General features: G+C 33.7%; 1 protein-coding gene across 1 annotated transcript; it reads right to left on the bottom strand.

Annotated features, from left to right (window-relative positions):
- Positions 1-147: 147 nt before the first annotated feature.
- On the bottom strand, positions 148-15,034 carry LOC134254827 (uncharacterized). The gene is made up of 9 exons (XM_062737359.1): positions 14,896-15,034; positions 14,663-14,765; positions 13,067-13,164; positions 9,847-10,102; positions 5,701-9,746; positions 4,488-4,581; positions 3,643-3,692; positions 2,567-2,617; positions 148-321 (listed from the first exon to the last, which is right to left on the bottom strand). Exons 1-8 carry the CDS (start codon positions 14,986-14,988, stop codon positions 2,585-2,587), a joined length of 4,773 nt encoding a protein of 1,590 aa, XP_062593343.1. The 5' UTR covers positions 14,989-15,034; the 3' UTR covers positions 148-321; positions 2,567-2,584.
- Positions 15,035-17,639: the final 2,605 nt, after the last annotated feature.

Genomic DNA, 17,639 nt, shown 5'->3' with positions numbered 1-17,639 from the left:
TTTTAACTATATACTGTAGAGGCACACAAATTTTCATGGGAATAAAATTTCCTTGATCTGTCTTCTGAAAAGTGCAACCACTAAGACTTTCAAAATTAACCATAGCTCTTCAAGACATTTACTTGTCACAAAAAAATTAAGAATTCATTTTTTTCCAATATTTTTTTTATTGATTTCTCTGATCAATTTTACTGATCTCTCTGATCAATATCACATATATTTCCTTTGGAAAAAGTCAAAAAATACTTCTATGCACTTAATCAAGATTCACACATTAACAAAGTTTTGGCTTTCACCGCTAGTATCTGCTAGTTTCATCATCTGAAAATAGAAATAATTTTAATTGAGGAATACTAGTAATCATTTCATACCATTGATTCAGTATATATTTGAGAACAATAATTGGCAGTCATATATCCTTCATATTGGGATAATAACGGAATTACTTATCCCAATGTCCTTTTGACTTTACCCTGATTTATCAAAACAAATTCTGTATAAGAACAAAAGGCCCATGGGCCACAATGCTAACCTCCATCATTTAGGCACTTCTCTTCCTCATCAACAGATTTTTTAAACGAGGGGCCCACAGGCCACATCACTCATCTGAGAAAATTTAGCTAAGCTCTTCTTCACCAGATCCCCCCATGTAATACCTACTGTTGCCCCATCCTATCCCCTGGAGTCATGATTTAGACAATTTAGATTCTACACTACATAACCCCAGGATGCTTCCACAAAAGTGAATCTTCACTACATACAGATGTCTAAAAGTCAATTTGACTAACCATACCTTTTCTGTTCTGGAGAATTTTTCTTCCCTTTATATTCTTGTGTAAAATTTTAATTCCTCATTGTGGCCACACCTTAACATCCACAAGGGTTTCATCTTTCCTGGTCTTGTGGTTCTTGAGAAGATTTAAAAAGGATGCCATTAATTTTTCACTAATTCATACCAGTAATTATCTCCCCTTGAAAAAGGGTGTGGCCCTTCATTTGAATAAACTTGGATCTCCTTCACCCAAGGATACTTTGTTGCAAGTTTGGTTGAAATTAGCCCCATGGTTCTTGAGAAAAAGATGCAATTGGGAAAAGTTTACAACGACAACAATGATGACAGACAATGAACAAGTTTAAAGCTCACTTGAGCCTTCGGCTTAGGTGCGTTAAAAGCCTTGACCTTGGAACTACTATACAAAAGTATTCTACAAATAATCTTTTATATCATCCAAAGAATGAGTGCACTTAAGCAATGAGATTTGGGTCCTAGTGTTTTGCGCAAAATAAATTTCCAAAATTCCTCAAATTTATGTTTTATAGGTATTAAACAATATCTTAAGAGCAGGTTCTGGTATATTATACTAAAGGAAAGTATTAAATAATGCTGAGTGACACTAGCTTTTGAGACAGGGGTCTAACAGTTTTGTCACATTTCTATTGCTATTTATGCATACCAGTTTTCAACAACGTTGTTTACATCGAGCAGCAACTTGGCCATTTGCACAGAAATGTGTATTTTAATTTAAACTTACACATATCCAAAGGACAATGTTGGTCAAGTTGCAGCTAATATCTATTTTTTTTTTTAAAAAGTCTCAAAACTACAGTCATGTTAGCCACTAAATTAAGAGGTCCTTGAGTGTCAACTATTGATATCATAATCACTTTACTCACGTGACATTCCACTGTTCGACACGCTGACGCTTTCATTGAACATTTCATTGTGTTTGTCATTGGAAGTTTCTATTGTGACAGTATCTATCTTACTTCCAACTTCAAACTATGGAAGATTTTCACGCAAATTTTAATAGGGTTTGAAGATTATTTATCTCTTATTCTACTTTGTATTTTTTGTTAGGGGTGTTTTGAAAGAATTCTGGTATTGAAAGTGTGCTTTGTAAATATAGGTTTGTGTTGCCTCCATATTATGGTCTGCATGGCGAGACATATACCTCATCCCTAAACACTAGAATCATTTATTATTTGTGAACCATGAAACTACACAATCTCTCTCTCTCTTCTCCATTTAAATTCGTAGTGTAGAATCTGATTGCGAAAAAGCATGTGTGGTAATGTTTACATTCCACATCCATGCGATTTAAATGTCTCCGCCTTATTGCAGATACCTCAAATTCGAAAATGGTCCAGTTCAAATTTTTGGAATTAAAGGCATATACATGTTCTTTCCAATGACATTGTCTTTGATTATAGAAATATGTATGACAAAAATTTCAAAGCATAAATATCAAAAGCATATGCTTGCAAAATAATCTTAGATTAATTTAGCGATACATTGTAATGTAAAGCTTAAAATGGGTAGCCGAAAAGGTTCCAAATGACGTACTAAGTGCACTCATTCTTTCCAGATATAGGACTTTGTTCACTAGTTCATATATTACATATCTTTGAGCTTATGACACTGTACTTTTTATCTAATTTATTTTTGCTTTGCAGTTTGAGGAATTGTACTTCTATTTGATTGTTAAACTTAAAGATAAATGCAGCCTTAAACCTTTTGCTGCAGTGAGCTTATAATACTACTACAAAAGTTTCATGCATGTCATACCTTTTGCTGTAAGATGTTTTAAGATGTCTCTAGTTGTTTCATCTTCTTATCCTAAAAAAAAGAAGAGAGGATTAAATTTTTGTAAACATTAGACAAATTTAAACAAGAGATCAAATTTACATTCCAGTCACTTGCAGGACTGTCTAATGGGCAAAAAAAAAAAAATGAAACAACATAATACAATATTGTATAATGTGATATACAAACATTGAAATTTTCAATATAAAGTCTATCAAAAAAAGGCTATTTGGACGACATGTCAAATTAGGCTAATTTAATTAGCCAATTACTACACTTTCCATTTGTACATATATTTTTATACCATTTTTAAATATCCAAAGTATTGAAAAACTTAAAACAAAAAAAATGTATTCAAAAATTGTGTGATAAGCAAGCCTATCCATTTAATTTTATCAATACCTGTGGCCGAAAACATGAAAAGTGTAGTCTTTGAAACAAAATTGTTTATGGACAAAATATTAAATAAACTGAGAAATTACTATAGGTCATCTGCCATATAATTGGAAATCTTTTTAACATGCAAATTTTGCAAAATTTCCCATCAAAATTATATATTTTTTGTTAGTACTTTTAGCCATTTTTTATGCCAAAAGAGAAAGCTTTAACAGCCGATACAGAATAAATTGTCAGCAGTATTCAATATCAGCAATCTTAGTACCCTTGCTAACAATTCCAAAACTCAAACGACACTTAAAATTCCGCTAATACAATATTGTGGGGTCCTAAATAGTAAATACTGAGAATAGGGTATTTAAGTTTCAACTTTATCTTTTCTTTCTCAAACATCCATGTTTTCTTCATTCTTTGTTTCACTTTTTGAATCAATGTCAGCTTTTATCTAAAGTAACTGAGAAACAAAGTATAATGTAATATATAATTTTGTGAGGTGTTGTCACATTCTTAACAATGTGTGGAAAATCTTGTAATAAATTTTAAAAATATTTTAGGGAATTTTTTTTTTTGTAATTATCATCTAATTTATATTCAAAATCCTTCAATGTATGAATCCCTGAATCAATTTTTTGTTTGAGGCATGGATCCTTAAAACAGCTTACCTTATGTTTTACACACAACAAGGAAAAGTTTTCTTCATCCATATAGCATCCTAAAAAGATTGAAATAAATTGCAATTGCATTTTTATTTTTTATTCAAACATTTAAAATAGAAATTAACTACATATATATATCATAGAGAACACCTCAAAGAAGCCTGCTTTTAAAAGAGGACAATAAGATGGATGGACATAGGGCTTAATGAACCTGTTTTAAAAAACTTTAACCAGTTCATTCATTGGGAAAATGTCAGTCAGATCCAGCGTCCAAAGCAAGCCTGGTAGTGCATTATTAGATATATCATCAATGCAAGATTGGTAAAAATAGGGGTGATAATACATATTACTTGGAAATGAGGCCTGGGTCAAAAACTTTTATCTGCTCCAAAAACACTAATCTGGTCATTCCTTTGGTGAAACCTCAGTACCCGAAACCTTGGATAGTACAATGAAACACACTAGAAGCATCTTCCATGCATCTCTTATAAATGTAGGGCAAAGGATTACTTAAAATGAAAATTGCACCAAAAACTTGATCCTGTGATATGATAGGGTATCACATAACTTAAGAGACCCCCCCACATCATTGTTGAGGTGAGCTAAAAATTATGGAAAAGGTTCAAGTAATTAACTGAAGTAAGGTCACTTCACAAGGAAAAAAGATATGAATATAAACTTTACTGCCATTAATCAAAAGCTATGGGCAAGGTTAAAGTTTTTGTGGCAGGCAGATGGATGGACAGAGCAAATTATTTGCCCCTAATCTTCCATTACAGGAGCACAGAATGATTTTCAAATGTATCTCTGTGACATTTATAATATGGTACTTGTTTCATTTTTATACAGACCTGATTCTAGTGCACAAATATAATGATATTTCTGAGAACATCCTTTGTGTAGACACCCAACCATAGCACCATACTCCTTGCAAGCTGAACACATCTATAACAGAGAAATACTTAGATAAACCAATGTTCCACCGTCAGAAACCCACTGGTGATCTTGTCTTTACTTATCGTGATAAGTAAGACGAGATCACCTATGGGTTTCCGATGGTGCCAATGTTCCTCATTCTGTTTTTTTTTTTTTGTTCTCCAGATATCGTCAAAACTGGTGACTGAAAAATGCAAAAATAACTTAAATAAGTTTTATCTGAAAGCCCCATGCATGGAATTAATCCAAAAATAATTTGTCAATGAAATCATGAATACTTCATTTTGAACAGAAGTCACTGATATCACAATAAGATGTCTCACTTGTGCAAAAAAGGGTCATTCATTAGCAACTGTTTACAAATTACATCAAAGTCATTATAGTGCTGCAAATAATTTATGGCTCACTGGTCTGTGGCCAGTGTATTTTAAATCTGGGATAGTTGATTGAAGAGGGCATATGCCTTTTGTGCAGGTTTTTTTTCCCTTTTTTTTTTGCTAAACAAAATTCATTCACACTCCGGATATTGAACCTGATAGGGCTTTGCATCCAAGCTCTGTCATTTCTTTGTTATTTTACAAATTAGTAACACAATATAAACGAAATATTATAATTAAAATATTGGTTTTGGTCAGTGTTTTTAAAATCTACTGGCCCAGTGGGACAATGAAAGTACCAAGTTGTCTGGTAAAAATTTTTTGTGACCATTGAAAAAAAATATTTCTAGCCCTGAATCATGTGAATTAGATAGATTATATAATTGTCAAAGGCTTTAAACTTCAACATAAATTCATTTTAAAAAATGATTAACAAAATACATTTACCAGTGTATTTTTTTTATAATAGAGCCTTTGACAAAATTGAAAAAGCACTTGCACATTCAATGATTAGTAACAGTATATCAAATTTATGGTAACTTGTTAAAAAGTCAATTTCAGACAAATATAACACATGCAAAATTTACAGTAATACAGATAAATAAACTTAATACAGCAAAGTGTCAGGGACTCAGGGATGAACAATTTTGATTTCTTATAAAAGCAACTTGTTTTCTTAATATCATGTTTTAAACCTACAGAAAAATGAAAATCCTTTTGATTTAAAAAAGACAGGTCATAAGGTGCTTACCGTGGCTGAGGCAACAGATGTAGCCTCTTTAAGACCATAGATTTTCTGCCCTATAAGAAGTACCCCATCAGCCCAGGCAATACAATCTTCATGAACCCACACTTCTTCTGGAGGTCTGGACTGACTGGCTGTCTTCACCTGTTTTTTGGTTTTTTGCATCAAGTCACCTAAATTTAAATCGATCACATTTCTTTGTTTGCCCTTCTTCAAATCTGATTTTTTATCAAGAGATAGTGAATCCTGTCCTCTTGTTGATGGCAAATTTTCTTCACAGTAATATGGTCCAAATAAGTCCCCTAGAAATTTAAAGCTGCTATGTTTATGACACAGTTGACACACCCAATTAGAGTCCTCTGTTACAGAAGTACTAGGCACATAAACTGATTTTTCTACAGAGAGTTTTGACATATGAACAGTGGACACTGTTATGGGTGTAGAGACTTTCTTTGTAATCTTCTGACCCGATACTTCAGGATCTTCTTCATATTGGTTGACCACACGACAATAGGATGGCTGGGTGTTTCTGATGCGTAAAAATGGTCCTGTAATTCGACTCTTACTCTCATCTGCTTTCATTTTATCACGTTTCTGGTGTTTCTTTTTCACAATGTTGACAGTCCTTCTTAAGTTCATCTCCTCCGTCGCTTCATCAACCATGTCATATTTGGCATGAGATTTTTGAAGTTTTTTCAGTCTGCCTTTTCCACTTTTAGACTTATTTTTTACTTTTTGAGTTTTTGTTATTTTGTTGCTTTTTACTACACTTTCTGGTGTTCTTGTCTCTTCAGTTTCCATATCTTCATCACTTATTGAAATCAGAGATTTTAAATCACCTTCATCATCCACAAAATGTGAAACACTAGAATTCTGTTGTTTTTCATTTTCTGAACAGGTTTCCTTGTTCAAAATAATGCTAGACAATTCCTCTATAGACACACTATCAAGAGTCATTTTTGCACCAGCTTTTAATCTGGTCCTTTTGCTAGTTTCCGCACTCTGTATGAAACCTGAGACATTGGAATCTGCCTTCTTACTTTGGTCATTAGGAAGTGAGGACACAGCACCATCTTTTTCCACAATGGATTCCTCTTCATCATTTAAAATAATGACATCTGGTTCTTCATTCTTCATGCTGTCTTTATTGGTACCACTCTCCTTTCTAACCATTTTACTCTTTTTTTCTACCTCCATTTCCTCCTCCGAGTCCAGGACGTAGTCAGCACTGTAGTACAAGTCGCCATACTTCAGTGATGAGGCCCGCCTTCTTTTACGACTGGATCTCTTCGCAGGAGTTCTACTGCTGGATGACTTATTCGGTGTACTGCTTTTCTCTTCCTCTTCATTGTCTGATTTAACATCTTTGACAGGGGAGCAGTTTTTTACTTTTCTGGGTTTCCTTTCTCTACAAGTAACATCAGTTCTCCCATTCCTCTGCTCAGACTGCCTTGATGAAATGTGTCCATTGCTTGAAGTTGCTGAACTTTTCCTAATATCTTTATTAATGCTATTTCTGTCCCTTTTCTTTAGACCCTGATCTGATTTGCCATTTATATTTGCTTGATTTTTAGCACAGCCAACAGCTAATGTTTGTGAGTTTTTAGTTGTGTCTAAGGCCATATCAATAATGTCAATAGCTTCAACAGATTCTGCTGATCCATTAACTTGTATGAGAGGAGGTAAAGGTGGGGAGGATTTTTCAGCTATAAGACTTATATCATCTTTCTCTGTATCAATGGAAGAACTGATATCTTCCTCCTGAGACATGTCATCTGAATTGCTGTCCATAGGATATGGGGATTCCTGGTCCTGAGTAAAATCTATGTCTTCCCTTACTAGTAACACTCCACCATCATCACTGTCTGAATCAGTGTAACTAACAGAATTGTTCATTGTAGTATTGGCTAGGCCAGCTGGTACACCCCTTAACGACCTTGATCTTGGCATGTGTGACCTTCTCCATCGATATTTGGCAGCAAGCTGATCTCTGCGAGAATATGTCTTTACTGATAGTGGATTTTCATTTGCTCTAGAAAGCATCTGTGAATGCAGTTTTAAGCTTGGTTTATAATGCAATTTTTTCATTCTTTTGGATTGTTTTATACATTTTGGTCTGTAATACTGAATGCAAGAATTCTCATCACTATGCAACTGGGGTATGATCTCATTATTGTTTTCTTTAGCAACATTTTCATAATCAATGATTTCTGAGAGAATATCATCATTTTCTTTACAACCTATTGGCTTGCAGATGACCTGCTCACAACCATCAGTTTCAGAATGTACAATTGTTTTGCACTGAACAAGACTACAGTTTGGGAAAGATAGAACACTTTTATCAGATATTTCTTTCACAGAAACTGTCACTTCCTCAACATCACTTGTAAGTTGATTTTCTTTATCTTTCACTTCCTCTGTTACCTCTGTTTGTTGTGTTTTTTTTGTGAGATGTGATTCTAGGAGCTGGTGGGCTTCATCCTGGTCCTGAACTCCTTGATGTTGTTCCGATTCCTGTGCTTCACTCTGGTCCTGAATTCCTTGATGTTGTTCTGATTCCTGTGCTTCACTCTGGTCCTGAATTCCTTGATGTTGTTCTGATTCCTGTGCTTCACTCTGGTCCTGAATTCCTTGATGTTGTTCTGATTCCTGTGCTTCACTCTGGTCCTCAATTCCTTGATGTTGTTCAGATTTCTTTTCTTCATCGTCCTCCTTTCCTTCCTTCCTACATTGTGTTTCTCTCAGTGCATCAGTTTTCTCTTCCGAGCATCCAACTTCTGACACATTATCATTGTGTCTGGAATCAATACTGCTACCATAAATCTGTCTTTCTGACATTTCAGAAGATTCACTGGCAGCTGTCTGATGCTGTTTTTCCTTTTTATCAGAATCTACAAATAACCTTTGAGATAAGTCACTCATATCCTTTAAGCCTTCACTACATATACCATTACAATTCTTAACCGTTTCTGTTTCAAAGTCTTTAGAGTTAACAAGTTTTCCAGGACTTTTTATTTTCGATGCCGAAACCTGGCCCTGATTTTCACAATGGTTGTCGGCATCGCTATTCAAGTTTTTTTGGTGGTCATATGGTTGTGGTGATTCAAGACAAGCATCATTGACGACACTTTTGGGATCAATCACCTGATGGTCAGGTAGCATACATAATTTCTGCAGAGACTGCAAAGGATTCGAGTTTGGCTTTTCTTGAGGTGGCTCTGGAATGTCTGAAGCACTAAAATAATTCACAGAAACACTGGACACAGGTATTGAGTTCTTAAGTTGTGGACTATGCACTGAGGATCTGGAGGAGTTACTATATGGGGAAATATTATGACTAGCAGGTGGGGTAATTGGGTTAGTTTTAGGTGAGTAGTCATTCATATTAGCTTGCTGGTTTGGTGATGTCAGCTGGCCCTGGAACATAGCATGATTTCCACTTGGAACATTTACAAGTAACTGTTGGTTGTGTGGAGATGCATTGGGAGCACTGGTCTGACAGCCAATGGGAGAAGTCATCTGACAAGGTGAACACACTTCCCCGCCTGGAGAGGGGATCACGGTATGAGGTGACTTGACACATGGTCCACTAAGTGCAAGGGTTGGACTGTGGACTGACTGAGGACTGGAATTTGGCATGCTGTGTCCACTGTGATGAGATGCTGGACTGTGCATGTATGCTGGATTTGGACTGATTGGAGAGGCACATGGTCCTTGTGATGACTGATGTGGGGAGGAATTAGGATAAGCAAATTGATGAGTCTGTCCAATGTGTTGTTGATGCTGCTGAGTTGAAGTTGGGCAATTTCCCTGCATAGAATAACTGTTATGTGGAGACTTGGGTGGGATGTGATATGGCGCTGAACGATTTTTAGACAGAGGGATTGTGACAGTCTGGTTTGGCATGTATGTAGAAGCTGCCATCTGTAAAATGTTGTTTGCAACTTCTTGTGGATTCTGGTTAGCAGGGCTGTGACGCATGTGTGTATGCATCATCGTCTGTGGCACTTGTTGGTTAGACATATTTTGAGGTTGAGGTCTATTTGAGTAACCTGAAGAAAAATAAACAATAATGTTACAACTTCTACACGTTCACTCTTCCCACAGAAATCTGACAAGAAATAATTTGTCAGTTGATTAAGTTTCTGTTACCATTTGAATTGCCAGGTCCTAGAGCAGCACAGTAATTGTTGCTTCCCCTCCTATCCATGGCAGTATACTGATAGTGCCTTTGATCTGCTGGGCCTCCATACCCCATGTAAGGATTAGACTGACCAATGGAATACATAGCACTATGCCCAGGATATGTTTGCTGTGGCTGTGACTGTTGCTGCATCATTGAACTCTGATTATTCATATAGCCTTGGGTATTGTAGCCAGTCATGTTTCCAATCCTATTACCCATTTGCTGCAATGTTAAAATGTATTAGTACAAGAGTTGTTTGAAAAGTTCATGGATTGATGCGATAAACTCGATACTGTGTAATATATGCTTTCAAAACTTTTAAGGAACATCAAACAATAAAGAAATGTTGAAAATTTTAGCTTGATACCCTGAATATTTATCAAATTATTATAATATAAACAAGACATTATATGGTCACATGGCGCTGAACACTCTTGCAACAAATCGACATTAATTGCTAGTCTTTTACATCTCTTGTCTCTTTAATTTTTTTGGAATTTCAAGACAAATACTCTGAATACATTTTTATTTCTCAGTAGCCCATTTCAATATTTCCTAGATCTATGCCAGAAACTTTTTTAGAATAATGAGAAAAAAAACATCCCCTTCTTAACGCCATTACAACCCCTTAATTGTTTTGACAAATAAAATTTCAAAGAATTTACAGAATACAGAATAGGGTAAAAATTGCAAATTTATGGGACAACTGTATCATACTATATGAATAAATTAACAGAATTTTTGGTTGACAAATGTTCATATAAATAAAAGTTTTTTCTCAGTCACACCTAAGTAGAAAAACATAATCTTCAAGGTTGCACCACCTAGACATACTATTGCTTTCAAAAACATCAACAATATATTCAAAAAATAAAACTAAAGATGTATCATGTAGAGTTTATTAAATAAATAATGTCAAATAAAATTATTTTATAAAAATTCTTATCCTTATTTCATGCAATGAAGTACACCTATCACTTCATGTCAGTATAAGTATGAAACTAGTAAAAACATGAGGAACTTGTAACCTTTAAATGGTATTAGTCAGTCTAGTGAAAACCTAGACATATTATTTAATTTTGATTTAGTTCCAATTTCAGACCTTTCACCCAGGTCAAATATTTAACATGTTTAAAGAAACAATAAGTGCATAGTTAGGATTTTCTTAAAATGACATTGTTTTAAGGAATCATTGTAAAATAAAATTGTAAATTTAAGATTTTTAAACTGTAGACTAATATATTTAAATTATACAAGGTCTCCCATGTCAGTTTTAATAGTCCCCTCCAACTGATGTCAAACACAAAGACTGCACAAGATTTACATGCATATTAGGCCTCCTTAGCATTCAGACACAAAGTTTTTAGCGAAATTTACATTTCCGATAAGGCCATAATAAATAAATTGCTAGATTTACATCCGAATTTTTTGAAAATCGAGGCGGGCGGGCGGCTTTTATTTAATATTTCTTATTTTTTCAATTTTGCAGATTTTTTAATGACCTGGTCAATCGGTGTAATTTTATTTACAATACTCGAATAAAAGTCACAGTAAAAAGTTCAATTATCTCTTCCTTCACATTATTACCAATCTTTTTCAACCAATGACCCTTGTTTAAAATATAAATTATATATACGCATGTATTACAGCATTTACCATCTTTTCAGCTGTCAAAATCATGTCGACTTTCGCGGGATTTAAAACGAACGTAGAATGGTAGATGAATACCAATCCCAATCAAAATTAAGACGAAGAAAAACAGAAATAACAAGAGATGTTTGTAAAACACTTATGCCCCCCTCCCCCCAAATTGGAATTTTTCCAAGTCCAAGGGGCAAAACTCTGTCAAAAATGGCACGATTGTACCCAAAACAGAATTTGACCTAGATATTCATCTGATAAATCTGTATACTAAATTTCATCTCAGCAGGTGCAACGGTTGTGAAGAAAATGAACGGAAACTGCAAATAATTGGAATTTTTCTAAGTCCAAGGGGCATAACTCTGTCAAAAATGGTGCAATCATACCTAAAACAGAACTTGACCTAGATATTAATGTGATATATCTGTATACAAAATTTCATTTCAGTATGTGCAACTGTTGCAAAGAAAATGAATGGAAACTGCAAATAATTGAAATTTTTCAAAGTCCAAGGGTCATAACTCTGTGAAAAATGGTGCGATCGTACCCAAAACAGAAATTGACCTAGATATTCATCTGATAAATCTGTATACTAAATTTCTCTCAGTATGTGCAACGGTTGCAAAGAAAATGAATGGAAACTGCAAATAATTGGAATTTTTCTAAGTCCAAGGGGCATAACACTGTCAAAAATGGCCTAGATATTCGATACTATAAACAGAACTTGGCCTAGATATTCATACCAAATTTCATTTCAGTATGTGCAAACCAGAACTTGACCTAGATATTCATGTGATATATCTGTATACTAAATTTCATCTAAGAATGTGCAACGGTTGTAAAGAAAATGAATGGAAACTGCAAATAATTGGAATTTTTCAAAGTCCAAGGGGCATAACTCTGTCAAAAATGGCGTGATCGTACCCAAAACGAAACTTGACCAAGATATTCAACTGATATATCTGTATACCAAATTTCATTTCAGTATGTGCAACGGTTGTGAAGAAAATGAACGGAAACTAAGTGGACCGACGGGCTAGGGGGTAGCCCGTCGGGACCTACACACACAATACATGCAGCAAAGCAATATGCCCTCCCTTCTTCTCAATAAGGTTTTGGGGTTACCTGACTTGTTTATAAAAAATGGTAAATCGAGATATCTCATTAAAATATATACGATCACTCAATCAAATGAAAAATAAGTGTTTTGTGACACACATCTATTAAATATATTTCTAGTGTATTTAATGATTAAACAGAAAACAAATTGAATAATTTCAAAATGGGGCGGGCGGGTAATAGTGAGAATCTAGGAATATTTTTTTTATGGCCTAAATGATCAAGAAATCAACTCTAGTAACTTACAGAGAAAACAAATAGAAAAGGAATATTTTCCTATTGAGTGGCTGTCGACCAAATTGACTCTTAAACTAACATAATTTACAAAAATGCAGGAGGTATATCATAAACATGATCAAGTTAACCTCTTCAAACTTTGTCCACGTTAGCTAAATGCTGTGAAAACATATTGTTACTGATATTTACCATGTTTGAACTACTGTTATGCATCTGGTTAATGTTTGGAAGTCTGCTGCTATATGCATTGTACATGTTGTCCTGATAATGAGTCATGCTACTTGTACCTGAAAAAAGTAGATATATTTCACTTTAAGGAATTGATACTGTCATCATGAGCTAAGATTTACAAATTGTGGAGCCATATTTATCAGATAAAGTATGATATTTGAAATCGCAATTGATTGTTTTCAATGTTATAGTATAGTTTACACCTGTGATACATAGATCATACAGTGAAGTCGCCAATTCCGGGTCACGTCAGGGTGTTTCGTTGATATTTTGCAAATCTGTGCAATTTATATTTTATGCAATATATGTATTGAAAGAACAAATAGTGAGTCATCCAAACACCTTTCCGTTTTCAAAATAGCTACAAGGGAAAAATATTTAAAGGGGTATTTCAGCAAGGCCTAGCTTCCCCAGTTACGAATCATTTTCTCCATTTCCGGGTCATTTGACTTCACGGTCTTGTAATATTCATGGAACGTTTCGGAACACGATTTTTATGATGTTGAAACATAAAACAATTCATGCAGCTTGGAAAACAGTAAAACAATCACAGAAATATGTTTAAATTATTTTTAAAACAATTACAACAAAACAAATTGCAGTATGCAGAATGTAAAAAATGTATTAGGATTAAAAATAATACAATTAAATTCATTTATTTAAAAAATGCATTTGAAGGGTTAACTCCATTTTAATTTTTAGAAAAAATATTTTCCAGTTAGAATACTTTTGATAATCAAGGCAAATACATGGTTGTCGATTGGTTTTGTACATAGAATTTTGAGATGTTCATGCCACGAGATTGCGTGACCCGCAATTGGAGAAACTACTACAGTTTGATTTAATAATCATTATAATTTTATTTGAGCAGCGATCATTATGATTGATTTCTGAATTAAAACTAAATGCATTTGCCATACTTTTGAGCTCTTATTATTTATCTAGAACTTTTATATCAGCCTTTCTGCAGCAAACAAAAATGAAAGTAGCCCGTCACCGCAGCAGAAACATACAAGTCTTTAATGCGTGCGTTTCAGAATTATGGTTGTCGGATGCTCTCTTAAAGTTGATATTCAAAATTTTGTAATTAATTACATACAGAAAGACCAGTTCTTCACGACCAGCATATTCATTAAGTTTTTTGCGATTAAATTTTAACACTAGGCATAAAATACACACGCGTGACCCGGAATAGGAGACGACCCGGAACTGGCGACTCCACTGTATTAATTATGGATTAGAGATGTGAAATATAGATTAATATTGTTAATTATGATTTAAAATCCATAAACTTTACAGTCTATAAACTTGGTTTATTAAATGTGAAACCACGTTTATCTCGTTTTTGTGAATTTCATGTGCCATATAGTAATCAGATCATTCAGGAACTAAATGCCTGAACGGCTATACGTCTTTCTTTTGTTTTATAAAAAATGTTTTGTTGATGTTTGTAAGTTCCACGATTGCCAACAGAACTCTTAACATTAACAAAATCACAAGTTGGGAATTGAACTGCCTTTAACTCAGTACTATGTCAATGAAAATGATTCATACCACACATTGACTGTCTGAGGATATCCACGTTGTCTAATATTTGTTCACAGTGTTCGTGTGCAACACCCATAATTTGCAGTTGAGGCAGTTGGAGTTGACATAACTGAAAAAAAACAGGAAAAAGGATAAACTAAAGATACAGACTAAAGGTGCTTCTTCGTTTATCAACAGTTTCTTCTGTAGAAGCAAAATAAAAGACGCCATTTTGGATCATATTTGTATAAACCTCTTACCGATTGGAGCGTTTTGAATCCATAAGCTTCAAAAGTTTCAGCATATTGTTTACACATGAACGTTTCTAGCCAACGCTCCACCTGTCCAGGCATTTTTTTCACTCCTTTTCTATCTCAGTTGGGATTGTGTGAATCCCATTGCCTTACACATTCCTAAACTTAGCATAATGGCTGAAATCACGTGATCATGCTTGTAGTTCATTTTTTCTATGGATCCTTTGGATTAACGACAGACAGTTTTATTAAAAAGGATTTTCTTGTTTACAAATTAAAATTGAACAAAACAATGAGCAACGAATGGTAAGCCTGTTAAATTTCAACAATCGTTAAATTTCCGGAAAAATGATTGGAGCAGATTGAGATTTAACTGACCCTCAATAACTTCCGTTTTGTTTAAGAGAAGAAAAAGTTTGAAAAGCTAAAAAAAAAGGTGATTCTTCGATTGTGAACATTTTTATCATTATTGATTCCTATTTGTTAAATGTGTTTCGATGTGAGTAACTCATCAAATGAATATTATTATGAATGAATAGAGATTAATATACAAGTGTATGCTACACTACAGCAATGTTTAGCCTAAATGAAATTGTTTTCCTTTGATTTTAACCTTTATTTTAAGTAACAGACGACCAGAACCAGTCAGTGGGCGGCATATTTCATGTCATGCCGTCTGACTATTTTGATGCATAAAGATTGTGTTAAATATAGATCCTGAAAAAGCATGGTCATCTAAGAATCAAATAGGGCACATTGAAATCACAGGCTTTGGTATTATTATTTTTTTTAAATCACAGGCACTTGTATTGGTATTATTTTTTTGAATTCATAGACTGTTTAATAATAACACAGGGCATCCACAGTGTGCAAAACTAACCAGGAGAATGAGATAGCCAATGGGGCTATCTCACTTTAAAGTGGGATAGACCTTAGAGAAATGGGACTGTCCATAAAAACACACACACACTTAAGGTTAAGATCTAGTAAATGACTGTAGAATAACTTTTCAGTGTTCGATCCATTGTGACGTCATAATCACTTTCAACGTTCTTTTTCCCGTACTTTACGGTTCTTATAGAATTATGTGGAAAATAAAGTATTTTCATGGAATTCAATTTGAAATCACATGAAAAGTAGTCCGGATACCTATATTAAATTTGATATTATTTTAAAGATGAGACAAAGAACATACAAATTACCGTTTTCTGAAAGACTGTAGGCAATCTGGATACATTTTCTTTGTCTGATTTGGAAAAACCATTTTCGATACTGGTTTTCTTAATTTTTCATTGAAAATGACAGTTTAAAATATGGTTTTTCATTTGGTTTTCTATAAATTATATATTTTTTGACCAAGCTAATGTTATAAAGCATCATTACAGGAATTTATTTCTTAAATTTGATAAATCTGTAGGCATCCTTCATTTACTAGATCTTGACCTTAAGGTCAAGATCTAGTAAATGAAAGGTGCCTACAGATTTATCAAACTTTATAAATAAATTAAAATATTGATGCTTTACAACTTTAACTTGGTCAAATAAGGTGTTTCGGGGCATAATTTATAGGTAAACAAGATGAAAATATGTATTTTAATCTGTCATTTTCAATGAAAAATTAAGAAAATCAGTCATGAATACGGGAGTTTTTTTAGTATTCGGCAAAGGAACTGTATCCAGATTGCCTACAGTGACTCGGAAAATGGTAATTAGTATGTTCATGGCCTCTTCTTTAAAACAATATCAAATTTAATATAGGTATCCGGTTTACTTTTCATATGATTTCAAATTGAATGACATGAAAATACCCTATTTTCTACGTAATTCTGCTAAAGCCATAAAGTACGGGAAAAAGAAAGTTGAAATTGATTATGACGTCATAATGGATCTAGCACCAAAAAATTAGTCTCAAGTTATTAAAATTATAAAACTATGTCTCAGAATCATTTTATTTTTAACTACATGTTTTATTTTTCATTCAATCCAGAGACGTACAAGTCTATAATACGTCTCTGTTCAATCTCAATTTACCCATGGCCGAAATTGGGATAGCTAATTCGGTCTCTTTAAAGGTACTTGGACACAGATTTGAAGTTAATATTTTCTGTATAATATCGCAAATTATATATTTTAATAGCATTTCACACAAAAATTAATTAAAAATCTTATTTCATTCAAAAGTTATTAAAACTTCAAAATTTTTGGCGGGTTTGATTGACACATCCTTGCACTTTCACAAATTTTAACTTAATTCTTAATCCTTAGGAAAAGTGGCAATCTTGTTGTATTTTAATGAGAAATATTAAAACTTTAATCCAGAAAAATAATTCTATTTGAATATTCTATTCAGAGTAGAAATGTTAGAAAGCAAAACTCCTTCACAATATCGTCAATCCTAGCTAAGTGTTTGTGTACAGAGTTTAGCAAATCGATCACACTCGTGTTATGTACACAGTTTTTGTTAACAGGGCACAAGCTCTGTTATTGTTGATGTTTACGATTTACCGGGTGTGTTCAATTGTCAAAGTCTGCTCACCACAACTGCACGCACTGACAATATATTGTGTGTTTGTTTTGTTTCAATCAAACCCGCCAAAAAATTTGAAGTTTTAATAACTTTGAAATGAAATATGATTTTTAATTAATTTTTGTGTGAAATGTTATTAAAATACATAAGTCATAATATTATAGAGAAAGTATTAACTTCAAATCTGTGTCCAAGTACCTTTAAATTCGGATTGGTGTAGCCT

Source organism: Saccostrea cucullata, unplaced genomic scaffold (genome assembly GCF_032062105.1).
Source record: "Saccostrea cucullata isolate Sc308-1 unplaced genomic scaffold, CSIRO_AGI_Scuc_v1 ctg75, whole genome shotgun sequence".
In the NCBI taxonomy this organism is placed as follows: Eukaryota; Metazoa; Mollusca; class Bivalvia; order Ostreida; family Ostreidae; genus Saccostrea; species Saccostrea cuccullata.
The sequence above is the reverse complement of the archived record's forward strand: the minus strand, read 5'-3'. Positions and strand labels throughout refer to the sequence as shown.